The sequence below is a fragment of the Argopecten irradians genome, chromosome 12 (assembly GCF_041381155.1).
Source record: "Argopecten irradians isolate NY chromosome 12, Ai_NY, whole genome shotgun sequence".
In the NCBI taxonomy this organism is placed as follows: Eukaryota; Metazoa; Mollusca; class Bivalvia; order Pectinida; family Pectinidae; genus Argopecten; species Argopecten irradians.
This window is the reverse complement of record NC_091145.1, coordinates 15,056,953-15,070,986: the sequence shown is the minus strand read 5'-3', so window position 1 is coordinate 15,070,986 and position 14,034 is coordinate 15,056,953. Positions and strand designations below refer to the sequence as shown.

At 32.1% G+C, this 14,034-nt stretch overlaps 1 protein-coding gene across 2 annotated transcripts; it reads left to right on the top strand.

Moving 5' to 3' along the window:
* Positions 1 to 204: 204 nt before the first annotated feature.
* On the top strand, positions 205 to 13,581 carry LOC138336194 (transmembrane protein 272-like). 2 transcript variants are annotated; one of them, XM_069285542.1, is made up of 6 exons: positions 205 to 447; positions 9,843 to 9,977; positions 10,397 to 10,507; positions 10,839 to 10,898; positions 11,495 to 11,710; positions 13,151 to 13,581. In XM_069285542.1, exons 2-6 carry the CDS (start codon positions 9,878 to 9,880, stop codon positions 13,348 to 13,350), a joined length of 687 nt encoding a protein of 228 aa, XP_069141643.1. In that variant the 5' UTR covers positions 205 to 447; positions 9,843 to 9,877; the 3' UTR covers positions 13,351 to 13,581. The 2 variants fall into 2 exon arrangements, with proteins under 2 accessions (XP_069141643.1, XP_069141644.1); XM_069285543.1 differs by lacking the exon at positions 205 to 447 and adding an exon at positions 7,504 to 7,796.
* The last annotated feature ends 453 nt before the right edge of the window (positions 13,582 to 14,034 follow it).

Sequence of the window (14,034 nt, the reverse complement as noted above, 5' to 3'; positions counted from 1 at the left end):
ATTTTTATTTGTTCACTTAAATGAAAACATTTAACAAAATAAGAAAGAATGTGATCTCAAAGATAAACAACAATGGCTGGTCCTTTACTCTTCATAATTCAATCTCTATGACAAGAAGTCCAATGAAAATGACTCCCGATAGAAGGTTCCATTTTCTCTTTGACAAACCGTGTCAAGTTACTACTTTATATTACAACGTCATATTACATGGTATATTTTCAGTTCAACCAAAGAGAACTTACGGCAAATATTAAAACCACGCCTATTCATTTAAAGTTCATGATCCAGGTCAGTCGACGAGAAAAGCGTTCTCGTTCTCCCTGTCAATAATCTATTTATACAACCGTTTCGCATCATTGCTTCCCAGCGCTGTCCGGTTTTTTCTGTTTTAGCAACAACCCGTGTGGAATTTCAGTAGTGGACTTCGCTTCCTATTGAGATAATAAGGTACGTAAATTACATTTTCTGTATAATTTGGTAAAATATTGCGTAACAAAACAAAAATACTGAATAAAGTCAGGAAAATCAGTTTAATCTTTGAAAGAGTCATACCCAGATGAAAATATAGAGAGGCATAATACCAATTAGCCCCATAACTCGATCGATATTGACCTACATTATTTTAATGTATATGTATATGGCTAGGTGTACACAACTAAGGTATACATACTTCGTTTACATACCTGCCATGAAGTGTTATAGTACAATAAACATATCTCTCTTTGATATTATTGGAATTTAAGGTAGTCCTGATCATGATTATGATTTACACTATCTTACTACAGTGGAATCGCTTCATTCAAGGTGTACGGGTTAAATATTTAGAACGTTTCATTGTTTAGCCGGGTCGATAGCTTCGTTGAATTATATAATATCGATAAACTCGTAGAATATGTTGAAGATTTGAATATAAACATATCATTTTACAAAATTTTATGTGTATATACTGCCAGAATAAAAAGCATGCTATACATTTATGATTATATGATGACCTAAATCTAAAACTGATCGCTCAATGACGCTTAACACATTGTTTCATGGGCGTAAACGTAGAATGGAACCAAATAAGATAATCTCGTTGTTTAGACGATAACCTTGGAGTATACAAACAGTGTCTGAGTGGTTGTGGTCTTGCATTCCTCTTACACCTACCATAGTCCTTATCAAGTGCATTAGCCTGACACGGTCAAAACCATTTGATTTTAAACCAATACCTTACCATTTTCAAACCAAATTTAAGCATTGTTCAAAATTTTGTAAAAACTTATTGTCGTAAATTCGTTTTTAGTTTTTATAAGGCAAAGCTAAGCAGGAAAAAAATGTATTATGTTTTTTAACTTAATGGAGATTTGTCGGATTTTTGTTTATTCGAATATTAAACCAACGAATCGTACAATTAAACAACTCCTCCCGTCTCCATGCATGTATAAGTATTATATATAATATATATATCAATTTAAAAACCTTTCTGTTCTTATTAAGTTAATTACTTGGCACGGAGAAGATATTCTTGCTAAACTGATTCTAGAGAATTATGAAATTAATTTGAATTAATTAGATTTAGTTTTGTTTTTAATAGTTTAACATCCTATTAAAAGACAGGATCACAAAACTTTATTAGGTGCACGGATTTCATTTCATTGATTATATCTTAATAATCTCCATCATGATACCATTAAATAATTTTGTCCTTTTAATCTGGCACACTTACATGTGTTAACTGACAGACATATGTTACAAGGTTGACTGACCAACTGTATGGTTCATTCTGGTATTTAAAGTTACCAATACCTCATGTGTTTCCTATACACATAATGATATACCTGAATACAGTCAGGGATATAATCGCTGGTATGTTTAAAATTTGGGTTGGCGATGTTACAAATAGAACTACTCATCAGGGGCTCTTTGGGTTTTTTCTAATTAACCTCTCAATTCTGAAATATTTTTTTAACGGGAAAAATATAAATAATCATCTAAATATAAGTGCCTGAAAAAGTTATCATGATTATTTTTATCGACGTAGTGATTGTCATTTTTTTTAATTTGTAAAACCATACCCTTCATTTACCCCCCACCACAGCATGGCTATAATAGAAAAATCCCTTATGATAATAAGTTCTTAACAAAAGCTCTCGTCAGTATATCACAGAAATTTTACACAAACATTTGCTAAATGGCCTATTTAAGGCTGATAATATTGCGAAATATTAGAAAGGGAGCGGTTTTAGCTGCTCTACACCCAGAAAAATGAAAGCTAACATTACAATGACATAGCTATACATTTATGATTATATGATGACCTAAATCTAAAACTGATCGCTCAATGACGCTTAACACATTGTTTCATGGGCGTAAACGTAGAATGGAACCAAATAAGATAATCTCGTTGTTTAGACGATAACCTTGGAGTATACAAACAGTGTCTGAGTGGTTGTGGTCTTGCATTCCTCTTACACCTACCATAGTCCTTATCAAGTGCATTAGCCTGACACGGTCAAAACCATTTGATTTTAAACCAATACCTTACCATTTTCAAACCAAATTTAAGCATTGTTCAAAATTTTGTAAAAACTTATTGTCGTAAATTCGTTTTTAGTTTTTATAAGGCAAAGCTAAGCAGGAAAAAAATGTATTATGTTTTTTAACTTAATGGAGATTTGTCGGATTTTTGTTTATTCGAATATTAAACCAACGAATCGTACAATTAAACAACTCCTCCCGTCTCCATGCATGTATTATATATAATATATATCAATTTAAAAACCTTTCTGTTCTTATTAAGTTAATTACTTGGCACGGAGAAGATATTCTTGCTAAACTGATTCTAGAGAATTATGAAATTAATTTGAATTAATTAGATTTAGTTTTGTTTTTAATAGTTTAACATCCTATTAAAAGACAGGATCACAAACTTTATTAGGTGCACGGATTTCATTTCATTGATTATATCTTAATAATCTCCATCATGATACCATTAAATAATTTTGTCCTTTTAATCTGGCACACTTACATGTGTTAACTGACAGACATATGTTACAAGGTTGACTGACCAACTGTATGGTTCATTCTGGTATTTAAAGTTACCAATACCTCATGTGTTTCCTATACACATAATGATATACCTGAATACAGTCAGGGATATAATCGCTGGTATGTTTAAAATTTGGGTTGGCGATGTTACAAATAGAACTACTCATCAGGGGCTCTTTGGGGTTTTTCTAATTAACCTCTCAATTCTGAAATATTTTTTTAACGGGAAAAATATAAATAATCATCTAAATATAAGTGCCTGAAAAAGTTATCATGATTATTTTTATCGACGTAGTGATTGTCATTTTTTTTAATTTGTAAAACCATACCCTTCATTTACCCCCACCACACCATGGCTATAATAGAAAAATCCCTTATGATAATAAGTTCTTAACAAAAGCTCTCGTCAGTATATCACAGTCGATTGTCATTTTTTTTAATTTGTAAAACCATACCCTTCATTTACCCCCACCACAGCATGGCTATAATAGAAAAATCCCTTATGATAATAAGTTCTTAACAAAAGCTCTCGTCAGTATATCACAGAAATTTTACACACAACATTTGCTAAATGGCCTATTTAAGGCTGATAATATTGCGAAATATTAGAAAGGGAGCGGTTTTAGCTGCTCTTCACCCAGAAAAATGAAAGCTAACATTACAATGACATAATTATAACAAGTTGTTGGTGACCAAAAATATACGTACAGTCCAACCTGACTTAGGACCACCTATGTGTTTAGACCATCTGCTTAACAATGCAACTTTCTCATGGTACCGAATTTCAACAAAATTTGACCTGTATATAAAGACCACTTGGCCTGTTCCTTGGGTGGTCTCTATAGTAACCTTTACAGGCAGATGGCCGCACAAAAGAGTCGTGTTTCTAGATGAACTAACTAAGCGTTTGACAAAATTAATGTATATTTTATATTGTATTTTCATTTGATCCACAAAAAATGAGATAAGCTTTTCTATTATTAAATTCACAGTTCTATATGCAGTCAAGCCTGCCTATAACGACCGCTGAAGGGGAGACAGTAAACGGTCACTATATATAGGTTGCTTTTATAGACAGGTGGAGGCTCCCTGTTACAATGTACAACATATATATACCTGCTATTTGATTTATATATATAAGTACCTACGTATGTACAAATGTAAACAATTTCTAATTTGAAACTAATTTTGACTACACACCATTTTGATATAGCCTTCTGCGACCGCAACCAATTATAACGACTGACCGAAGGAATCATTCAGACAATACACATAGATATTGTCCCTTTAGTTTATCTGTATATTCTATTGTGTTGTTTATATTTTGTGTACGTCCGTGACCGTCCTTAACATGTAATTTTATTTGTTCTTCTTGTGTCTTGACAAAGGGGCAGATCGCCTCGAAAATTTGACAACCTTTTGTCCACGCTGTTAGAATTACTTCTTTTCCCTATATTACCTTGCATTATTTAAGACCTAATTACGTTAATATATATATATATATATATATATATATATATATATAATTGTGTGTGATCAAAAGTATTTTAAAAAAGAACATTTGGATGGGGCTTTCAAATATAACGAGAAATTTCGAACATAACAAAACCAACTCCTTTGTATTAATACTATTGCTAGTAGAAATGTTCTGCCATGGAGATTTTCTAATTACCGACTTGACATGGTCTAGAATTATCTGTGTGCGATTAATGCCAGTCAATGTGGAAGTGCAATATTTTTTCAACATATTTCTCGTCGGCAAGTCGTATTTAACGTGTGTATTTGTTGGAAATATTAAAGAAAACAAGCATATGTACGTAAATCTATTATGGATGGTCATCTCATGAAAGAATTGTACAGTCTCATTAACGCAATATCTGCATATCGTGTAATATAAAAAAGGATGTGTTATAATTGCTGGTATTTAATATACGTTGATACAATGTAACAGATATATCTGCCCTGAGTTCTCAAAAGGACACCTTGGAGAAGGTTTAAAATTATGTCTATAATAACGTAGACTTTATTTATAGGTTGCAGTGAAAATTACTACAATTTAATTATGAATACACGCAATACTTCATTACATGTCTCGTGGTTATTTCCAATACATATCTAAATCCGTACATCATTTCGCTAGCCGCATAAAGAAATTTCTTATTATAATTATAAACAAAATTCCTGAATTTATCCATATAATTTATATAGTAATTGCGTTCAATTCATGATATGTCATGCTAACGTTTTTGATATGAGTACCTCTTACTTATCCTAACATGTGCGTAGTTAGGGACGCCGAGGGGCTAGAAAGGGGATATCAACACCGAGTAAAATACAATAAAAACAGTACAATGGATAACGAAGCATTGGTGCCTAACCATATACAGTATTAAAACACGCCTTTGAATCTTTAGGGCAAGAAAACCGTTTATTGACAATTGCGATTCGTTTATCGAAAATCCCGAACATCGACTTATAATTAACAATTTTTATATCTTCAATAACTCAATTTTCACAATTTGCTTTATTTGTATCAATAACGCGAATTGGTGAATATATTTTGTTATACCCGGCTATACGATATTAGACTTTACAATGTATAAATAGCAAGAGGCTACCCGTAATGTAAGCAGTCAATAGTTGCATGGCAATATCTGCTTTCTGCCTTGTATTGATCTTGCTACACGAGAACACATCTATACATTCTACTTATCAAACAATGGCGTGTTCACGCAATATTAGGACCTAGTTAAAATATATGAGAATCCTAGCTATCTATGATTGTTTTTACTTTATTTCATGTTTCGATACTTGCTAATATATTTTATAATGGTATAAGGTGATGTGGAAATATACCATCAACTGAAAGTAAATTAAAATATAAAACAAAAAATATTCCGTAGTATACCAATGCAACTGTGATACTATTATGGGATTCATTCAGAAATATCCGTGACCTAATTTCAAATCTAATTATAAAGGTTCTGTGCTTGTAAACTGATGTGAAAAAGAAACAATCACATTTCATTCAGGCGATTGTGTAGATTAAGAGCAATCAAACACTTAAAATTAGTGATTGTCTTAGCTGAATTTTCGGTGCTATGATAAACAAATATTTCGTGCTTTCAAAAAAAAGGTGGGGGGGGGGTGTGTGAATAAATAAATTGATAAAAAGGACTTTTGTTATCAATTAAACCTTCAAAGCTAAAGGGATATTATTTATCACAGGTACATAATTTCTATTATTTTATATCTGATCATATTTTTGTAAAGGTTTTAACCCCCCCCCCCCCCCCACACACACACACACTTATTTTTGTATATAACACATTTACAAATACATGGATTATAACGATATGACAAGATATGTATAAAAATGAAAATAAGTAAATAAATAGGCACTGACGTATAACCTAGCAGTTTGAATAGGTATGAATAAAAGCTTGGAAAACAATTCATTGATATATTTCAATAATTTGTCAGATCTTATAATTAAAAATTAGTTTTGAAATCTCTAGATATAAATTAAACAAAACCATAGAAGACGTTTTAACTATATATTATACTTAATTTAATGAAAAATGCATTTGTAAACCTTAAGCTTCATTAGTGATTTTGATATCAATAGCTTTCTATCTAATTTCATCTCTGTAGTCATTACGATTTGTTGTAGGCGTATATTATCATTGTTAACCATTACTCTAGCTCCCGCCTAGCTTTATAATCACATTTCAGGAATATTTCTTTTGTTCCAGATACGGATTATGTTTGCATTTTAGGTGTGTAGCTGAACGGTATTTAGGTTAAAATATTGCGAAATGATACAAAATTGTGGAGGTTGTTTTAACCACAATTAACCATGACATATTTCAGAACTACTTTGAAAACATGAAAAAAACTTGGAAAATACTATTGTAACAACATAGCAACACGAAGAAGCGTTTTTCATAAAGACATCACCTATCCAAAAGGTAGATATGGTAATTGATAACAAGAGTTTTTATATAATGAATGTGGCTTGCCTGGACAATATTATTAGCAATATTGATAGATTTAATTTTGCCATTTAGTTTTTGAAAGAAAACATTTTATTACCAAGGAGATAGTCAAACATTTAACGAAAACAAACCTTTAACTGAATTCAGTGCACATTGAACTGTAGACATGAAATGAAAAAATATAGAAACAGAAATTAATTGCCAATGCACACCAGTGATACCTTTTCATTCCACCATTTCTAAATACACCTATCTATATCGACGCCATAACCCTGAATATCGACAGTAGGATTAGAGTGCAGAATCGTAACCAAAATTATATCCAGATATATACATGTATGAGGGCTTAAACTGAGAAAGTAATTTATAATTTTGAGTTGAGATACAAAAAGAAATGTTTCTCCAATTTCAATTAAATAGGTGTGTACCTCCTGTATATCGGACATTGTTTCTAAAGAAGTTTGCAACATGTTTTTGGAAACCATTTGATTTTTTTACATCTCCAAAAGAATGTTTTTAACTCGCAGTGACACGTACCTATTTTGTCTGATTCCATTGTGTGCTATTGAAGATTGGGTGTTGTAGAATATGGTAACTAAGGTGTTCATTTCGTAATCGGGTAGTTTGACTCACTAGTGAATGAGACTGAGACCTGTGTGTGGGTGTACGTCCTTGCATACACACATACATACAATATATATACATACTCTAGGTTATAACACGTATACATTCTCCAGACACTCGTGTGTACGGTTGTCCGTTCAGGTATGTTGTAAAAACTGTATTAAGATAGCGTTTTCGTTAACAATCCAATATTTTATTACTCAATTATTATAAAGATGAGTTCCGTCGTATTTGCACTCACCTATCATTCTCTGTTAACGTACTAAATATATTTTTAATATTTTTTCTGGATTATGCATGTATTTATTTTGGGTTTGAAATGACTCTAACAAAGAGCTTTATCTTGATGATTGTTTACTTTGGTATATATAAATATTAAAAGATAATCAAAACATGTTTATGAGAAATGGAAATAAAAGCAAATACCAGATATATATTTGGGAACCAATTTACAAGTACTGTATATCATTTTACTAGAACTTAAAAAATGATGTTTATATTTCTCGCGGATTATTGGATAAAAACAAACAATATGATGTGCATTTAAATTTGTTTTAAACAACCATAAAATGGTTTTATTCTTCCGAATTTATCATTCATCAACACTGTTGTCACTTTATTTTCTTAGAATTCGAATAGTTTGGTTCTTGTTAGAAATTTGGTTCTTGTTAGAAATATATATTTAGACAAATATATTTTACAAAATTAGAGACTCAATCTCTTTTCTTGTAAATGTGTTCAGCTTAATTATTTAGATCAAATTAATGATTAATTAATTTGTAACGTGATGATATATTTAATATTATTTTAGATTTTTTGTTGTTGCCGGGTATATAATAACATACATTTAGCTTTTGTATGTCAAACAATGCATCATGTGATAACCTTAATTCTCTCATACCTACACGTGTAATATTACGTCGCCTGAGGGTGTATTGCATGGCTAAGCCTCGTGACGTCACAGCATCAACACGATTACTATTTTCTAGGTACAATTATAACATTTTTTTTTCATGCCTTGGGGTTTGCAACATTTTGTGACCATCGGGTAAAATATCCCTATCCTTCATACCCACATGTGGAAAGAGTCTTACATTCTATATTTACAGAAAATGTATAGGATATATCGCCCACTTCCATACAATGATTAGTACCATGTAATATCTATATTAACTGTGTATCATTTGTAAGATTTTAAGGATGAGGTCAAAATTAAGAAAGGTTTAAAAATAACGATATTTTTAGAGCACTTCTCAAATGAAAAAGAGAGTAAGACTTTCAAAACTTTTTGGTGATCATTTTCTGTATGTAATTAAGTATTTAAAATCAGATTTCAAAATAAAAGGGTCAGATACATATATCTGTCTTATTATCCTAGGACACACCGGAGATGTAAATACAGCAATCCAAAACTTGAAAAGGAAATCAACATATTAAACTTTGGCACTGTTAGCGCCAAGTGTCCCTTCATTATAAGTACGATAAAGTTGATATAGTTTATGTAAATAAAATACTTGATATAATATATTTTTCTAATACTGTTTATCGGCACAATTTATTTCGAAGATATTTTGTATTCTCTATTCATCGGAACAGCATGGCGGTATATATTTATAAAATATAGGAACAACATGGTGATATATATTTTTCTTTCATACCTACACGTGTAATACTGGCTGATCTCTGGCAATATACTCATGTCGCCTGAGGCTGTATTACATGGCTACCCATGCAATAAAGTCTCGTGACGTCACGGCGACAACAAAATCGCTATTTCCTCGGTAAAATTTTAACTTTTTTTCCCAAAAGTGACTGTTTTGACTATAAAAGATGCAAGCAACGGAATTTGTGTTGAAAAATATCACGTAATTTTTCATGTATGGAAATTGACTTCCAGTCGTGGATATCTTCGAATTTATTTCAAAATGGCGGGATATTATAGTTGTAAAATTGCAATAAAACGTCGAGGTATGAAAGAAAAATACTCTTTCATAAGTGAAAATGAATGATAGGGATATTCAACCCTCGAAATCACAAAATGTTGCAAAACCCTTGGCAAGCCTCGGGTTTTACTTCATTTTGTGACCTTCGGTTACAATATTCCTATCCTTCATATCCAATTATGAAAGAGTCTTATAATATAGGAGAGTTCTACCTTTTGTTTTTATTATTTTTCCTATTGAACAGCTATTATTCCTTCCGGTTGATAATCAGAGAAAAAAATGAGTGACCCCCCATCATATGACGAAGGAGGTGCTTCTTCCTCCTACCAGATGGAAAAACCACCTCTTCCAGTATCGTCCGGAGACGTCGAAAGGAATGGTAAGGTTTTTAGACCAAATGATTTCAAACGAATTTGGAAGCATTGTTCGATCTATTACAGAAATAGGAAAGCATTTGTCGCTAATATGTTGTCATGTTTGTTTTCTATGTTAATTCTTTAGATTATTTTATATACTGCATTTTAATGTACATTGTTATCCATTTCAATCCAATATATATAAGCATAACTGTTGAAAATAACTTTCATCAATAATTAAAACTGTGTAAAACACAGAAGTTCAAATGCCAATGACATGCATGGTTTATCATACTTTGAGATCATAGCTTTTGACTGGATGACCAACCTCGGATGACTCGAATACCCCGCATTCCTCGAACTATTAACGGGCCCCTGCAGTTCGAGTAAAGAAGTTTTAATGTATGACATAAATAATTATTACTTCATAATTGTTTCCCAGCTCCACCTCCAACTTATGATTCCTTATTTGGGAAGCTAAAAGCAGCTAATGAGAACTCAGAAGGGAAAGCTGACTTTGCCAAAGTAGCTGTTGGTATCATATGTGGTTCATGTAAGTGATATTGAGGTTTGAATCTCGAAAGACAAAATCATAAGGTAGATACAAATAGCCCTAAATAATAATGTTAAAGAGGCTCCACCGCTGACATATGGTATTTTTTCTCTATCAAAAAACAGGAGAAGAAGAATAAGTATTTTCTTCCGTACAAATGTTACTTACTTTAAACCATTACCATCATTGAAAAGTTTGAGCTTTTTATTTTACTTCAAGATAAAAATATTAAAAATAATTTATTGCATTCCGAAAGTAAAACCATTAAAGGATATTTTGGATCATTTGTAACAAACAACTTTGAGCTTATTTTCTATACTTTCCTTTTCAGTGGCGTTTATCATTTGTGTGGGGTTGAGCTTAGCTATACCTATAGCTGAAATCGCAATTGGTACGTATATTTATTTGCATATATATAAATATTTATTTTACTACAGCATAAGCTTCCTTTGTTTTAGTGTAGTATCTGTTTAGCAATAATTTGTAAAACACAAAAATGACGCAAACTTTCTATTAACGTTTCAAACCCTAATTTCTCTAGTTTCTCTTTGCTATGACTATTCACAAGACTAGAAATTTCATCCACAAACTTGTCGCCTACATATCTCCATATGTATATACTAGAATGATCCAATCGGAAAGCATTTCACCATATTCTTGCTTTATCCGCATCCTCGATTTGCAAGTGTCATAGAGGAAAGCCTATGATAGAAACTTGATGTTTTTTTAATGTTTAAGTATTTTGAATACATTGTATACGATTTCAAGAAGGGTAATATTTCAGGGACCATGCGAAGACATATTTATTAGAAGTATTTTGAAGCTATAGATAGAGCCCGCAATAGTTTATTAAGGTTTCATGGTCCGTTATCAAATGTTAGGGGTCACTTTGTAGCGGTCCGTCAATCAATTTGGATCAATTCTGTCCAAGGTGCGATATATACATGTAAGTAAGGTAAACTAATTGTTGTTTTACTTACCTGACAGGTGCTTCGTACCTTCATGACTGTCCTGCAGAGAGACTCATACCTATCTACCTGATAGTAGCTGGCACATTTGGAACACTGAAGGGAATAGGCCTGATGGGCCAGAGTTGTAAATCCAGGAAGGACGAACAAGATGGCAACCAAGCTGAAAAGAAGCAGGCCACTAATCCATTCGACAGTCTCCTCAATTTGTTTTTGTTTGCTTGGTTTATATGTGGTGAGTCTTTCTCGATAATGTAAATGCACTATAGCCGGTTATTTTCGTAACTATGATTAAAATACGGATAATTCAAAAGTTCTCTACCCAGTATTAGGACCATTATTATCATTTTAATTGAATTGAAATATCACTTTTGTCTTTCAAGTTTTGGCAGCACATACATACACGTTATCTTATAGGATCGTTACAGAATTCCGTCCCTTATATATTTACATAATAACGGTTTGGAATTGACAATAAACCTTAAAGATGCTTCACCGCCGAGAGCATAAATGATATTCATCATTTGAACAATAATTGGTGTTAAATCGTGTATATATATGCATAATTAAGACAAAAAAATACATAAAATAATTTGTTTCGCCTTTGATGCATGCGCAATCAGTACTTCATTCCATATAGGATATAGTGCCATGGAAGTTTTTCGGGATGCAATTAATTATTTTTCATATTTTTAACTTGAAGTAAAATTAGAAGCTCAAACTTTTTAATGGTGGTAATGGTGTAAAGTAGGTAACTTTTGTAACTGAAGAAAAATGCTATTTTATCTGGTCCTGTTTTTGATAGTGAAACAAATACCATTTGTCAGCGTTGGAGCATCTTTAACTATTTTTTTTTCATTTTGTTTTTAAATTTCCATGAGGATAATTTTTTTTAAGCTTTAAAAGCATTGATACAACACTTAGTAAACTCCAGACAAGCCAAGCCTGTTGAACCAAGGAAACACAACCCAACAATCAATTTTTTAAATTGAAATTGACCGTTTATTAGACAATAACAGCTTTGAAAATATATCTAGCATTCTTAGGTCCTAGGTAGGGATAATATATGACTCTTTCATATGTACGATAGAACTATTCCACCCTCGGGTATAGAATTTTGGGTCAGAACCGAGGCTAGTTCTATCCTACATAATTTACATATGAAAGAGTTATTTTCTCACATTGCTTGTCGAATTACTTGCACGAAAGGTGAGGCAGCCATTTTGTGACAAAACCTTAACTTCTTAAATAATCGATCGACTTTAAAAAAAAGAACGCCATTCGAAAGAGCTCATCAAAGTTTGGTTTATATTGAAAATTTATATTGAAAATATAAACAAGAAATCTTAGGTAAAACGGTTTGAAATGCAAATTAAACAAATGAAATGGTAAATAAATCCGATAAATTAATCGAAATAGAAGAAATATGACGTCAACTTTGGCTGACATGACGTCATTTCATTGTTTTTTTCAATTGTGACGTCACAGCTATGTAAGATAGATTTATCTTACATAGCTGTCTTTCATGGGACAACTCTATCTTACATGGCTAGCTATGTGAGAAAAACAGCCACAAGTGTATCTAGCCATGTAATAACACGACATGAAGCCATCCCCCAACCGGAGCCCTGTCTGACATACTAAACATTATGGACCGTTTTTGTCTTTTCTGTAGGAAATGTCTGGGTTTACGGCCTGAAGGACAAGTGGGTATCCTCGCCAGTCACTGCTGGTAACTACTGTCATCCAACTCTCTACTACTTCTCGTTCTGGATCATAACATCCACCTACATCTTGATGGGGGTGGGCTGTCTTGTTGGCTGTATCATCATTGGTATTGTGTGCTGTGTAAGCTGCAAGTCATCGTCAGAGTAAGGCAGACGCCATTTCGTGGATGAAACATTCCGTTTTCGTTTTCCAACTATCTAAAATTAATTGTTACGCCGTATTCTTACTGAATCTTCAGAATACGACAATTGACGAATTCATATGATTAGTGGAAATTCCATTTACCATTTACTGCAAAATCTTTAAGGATACCATAACGCCAAAGTAAAAGAAAGTTACTTCACTTAATACCCTTTTGATTATGTGATGTATCCAAATTATGTTAAGGGTTTTTCTTCCATTGTCAAAATTTGTTGTTCACATTTGATGACGTGGCCAAATATTGAAATGGATCATGACGAAGATTAATGATATTATAACGGAAGAACAATAGAAGCCAATATACTAAACATTAATGTATATTATCATAAAAATCTTTCTTTTTTCTGATTTTGATTTTGTTCATTGTTTAACTTAGTACACAGTGTCACTTAATTATGTCAAAATCTGTGTCTAGTGAGGTACTGGTTGGATTACACAGTCAAACGAAACCTGTCAATAAGGGACACCATTTTACAGAAATGTCCTTAATAAACAGATGTTCTATATAACAAGTGCGACAAACACAGGTAAATGAAACGGCATGAGATAAAATAAATTTGCAGTAATTGGTAAGCCAACTTCGAAACTAAACAGAATACTCAATTAAATATGTTTTAGATTTTTAGAGTA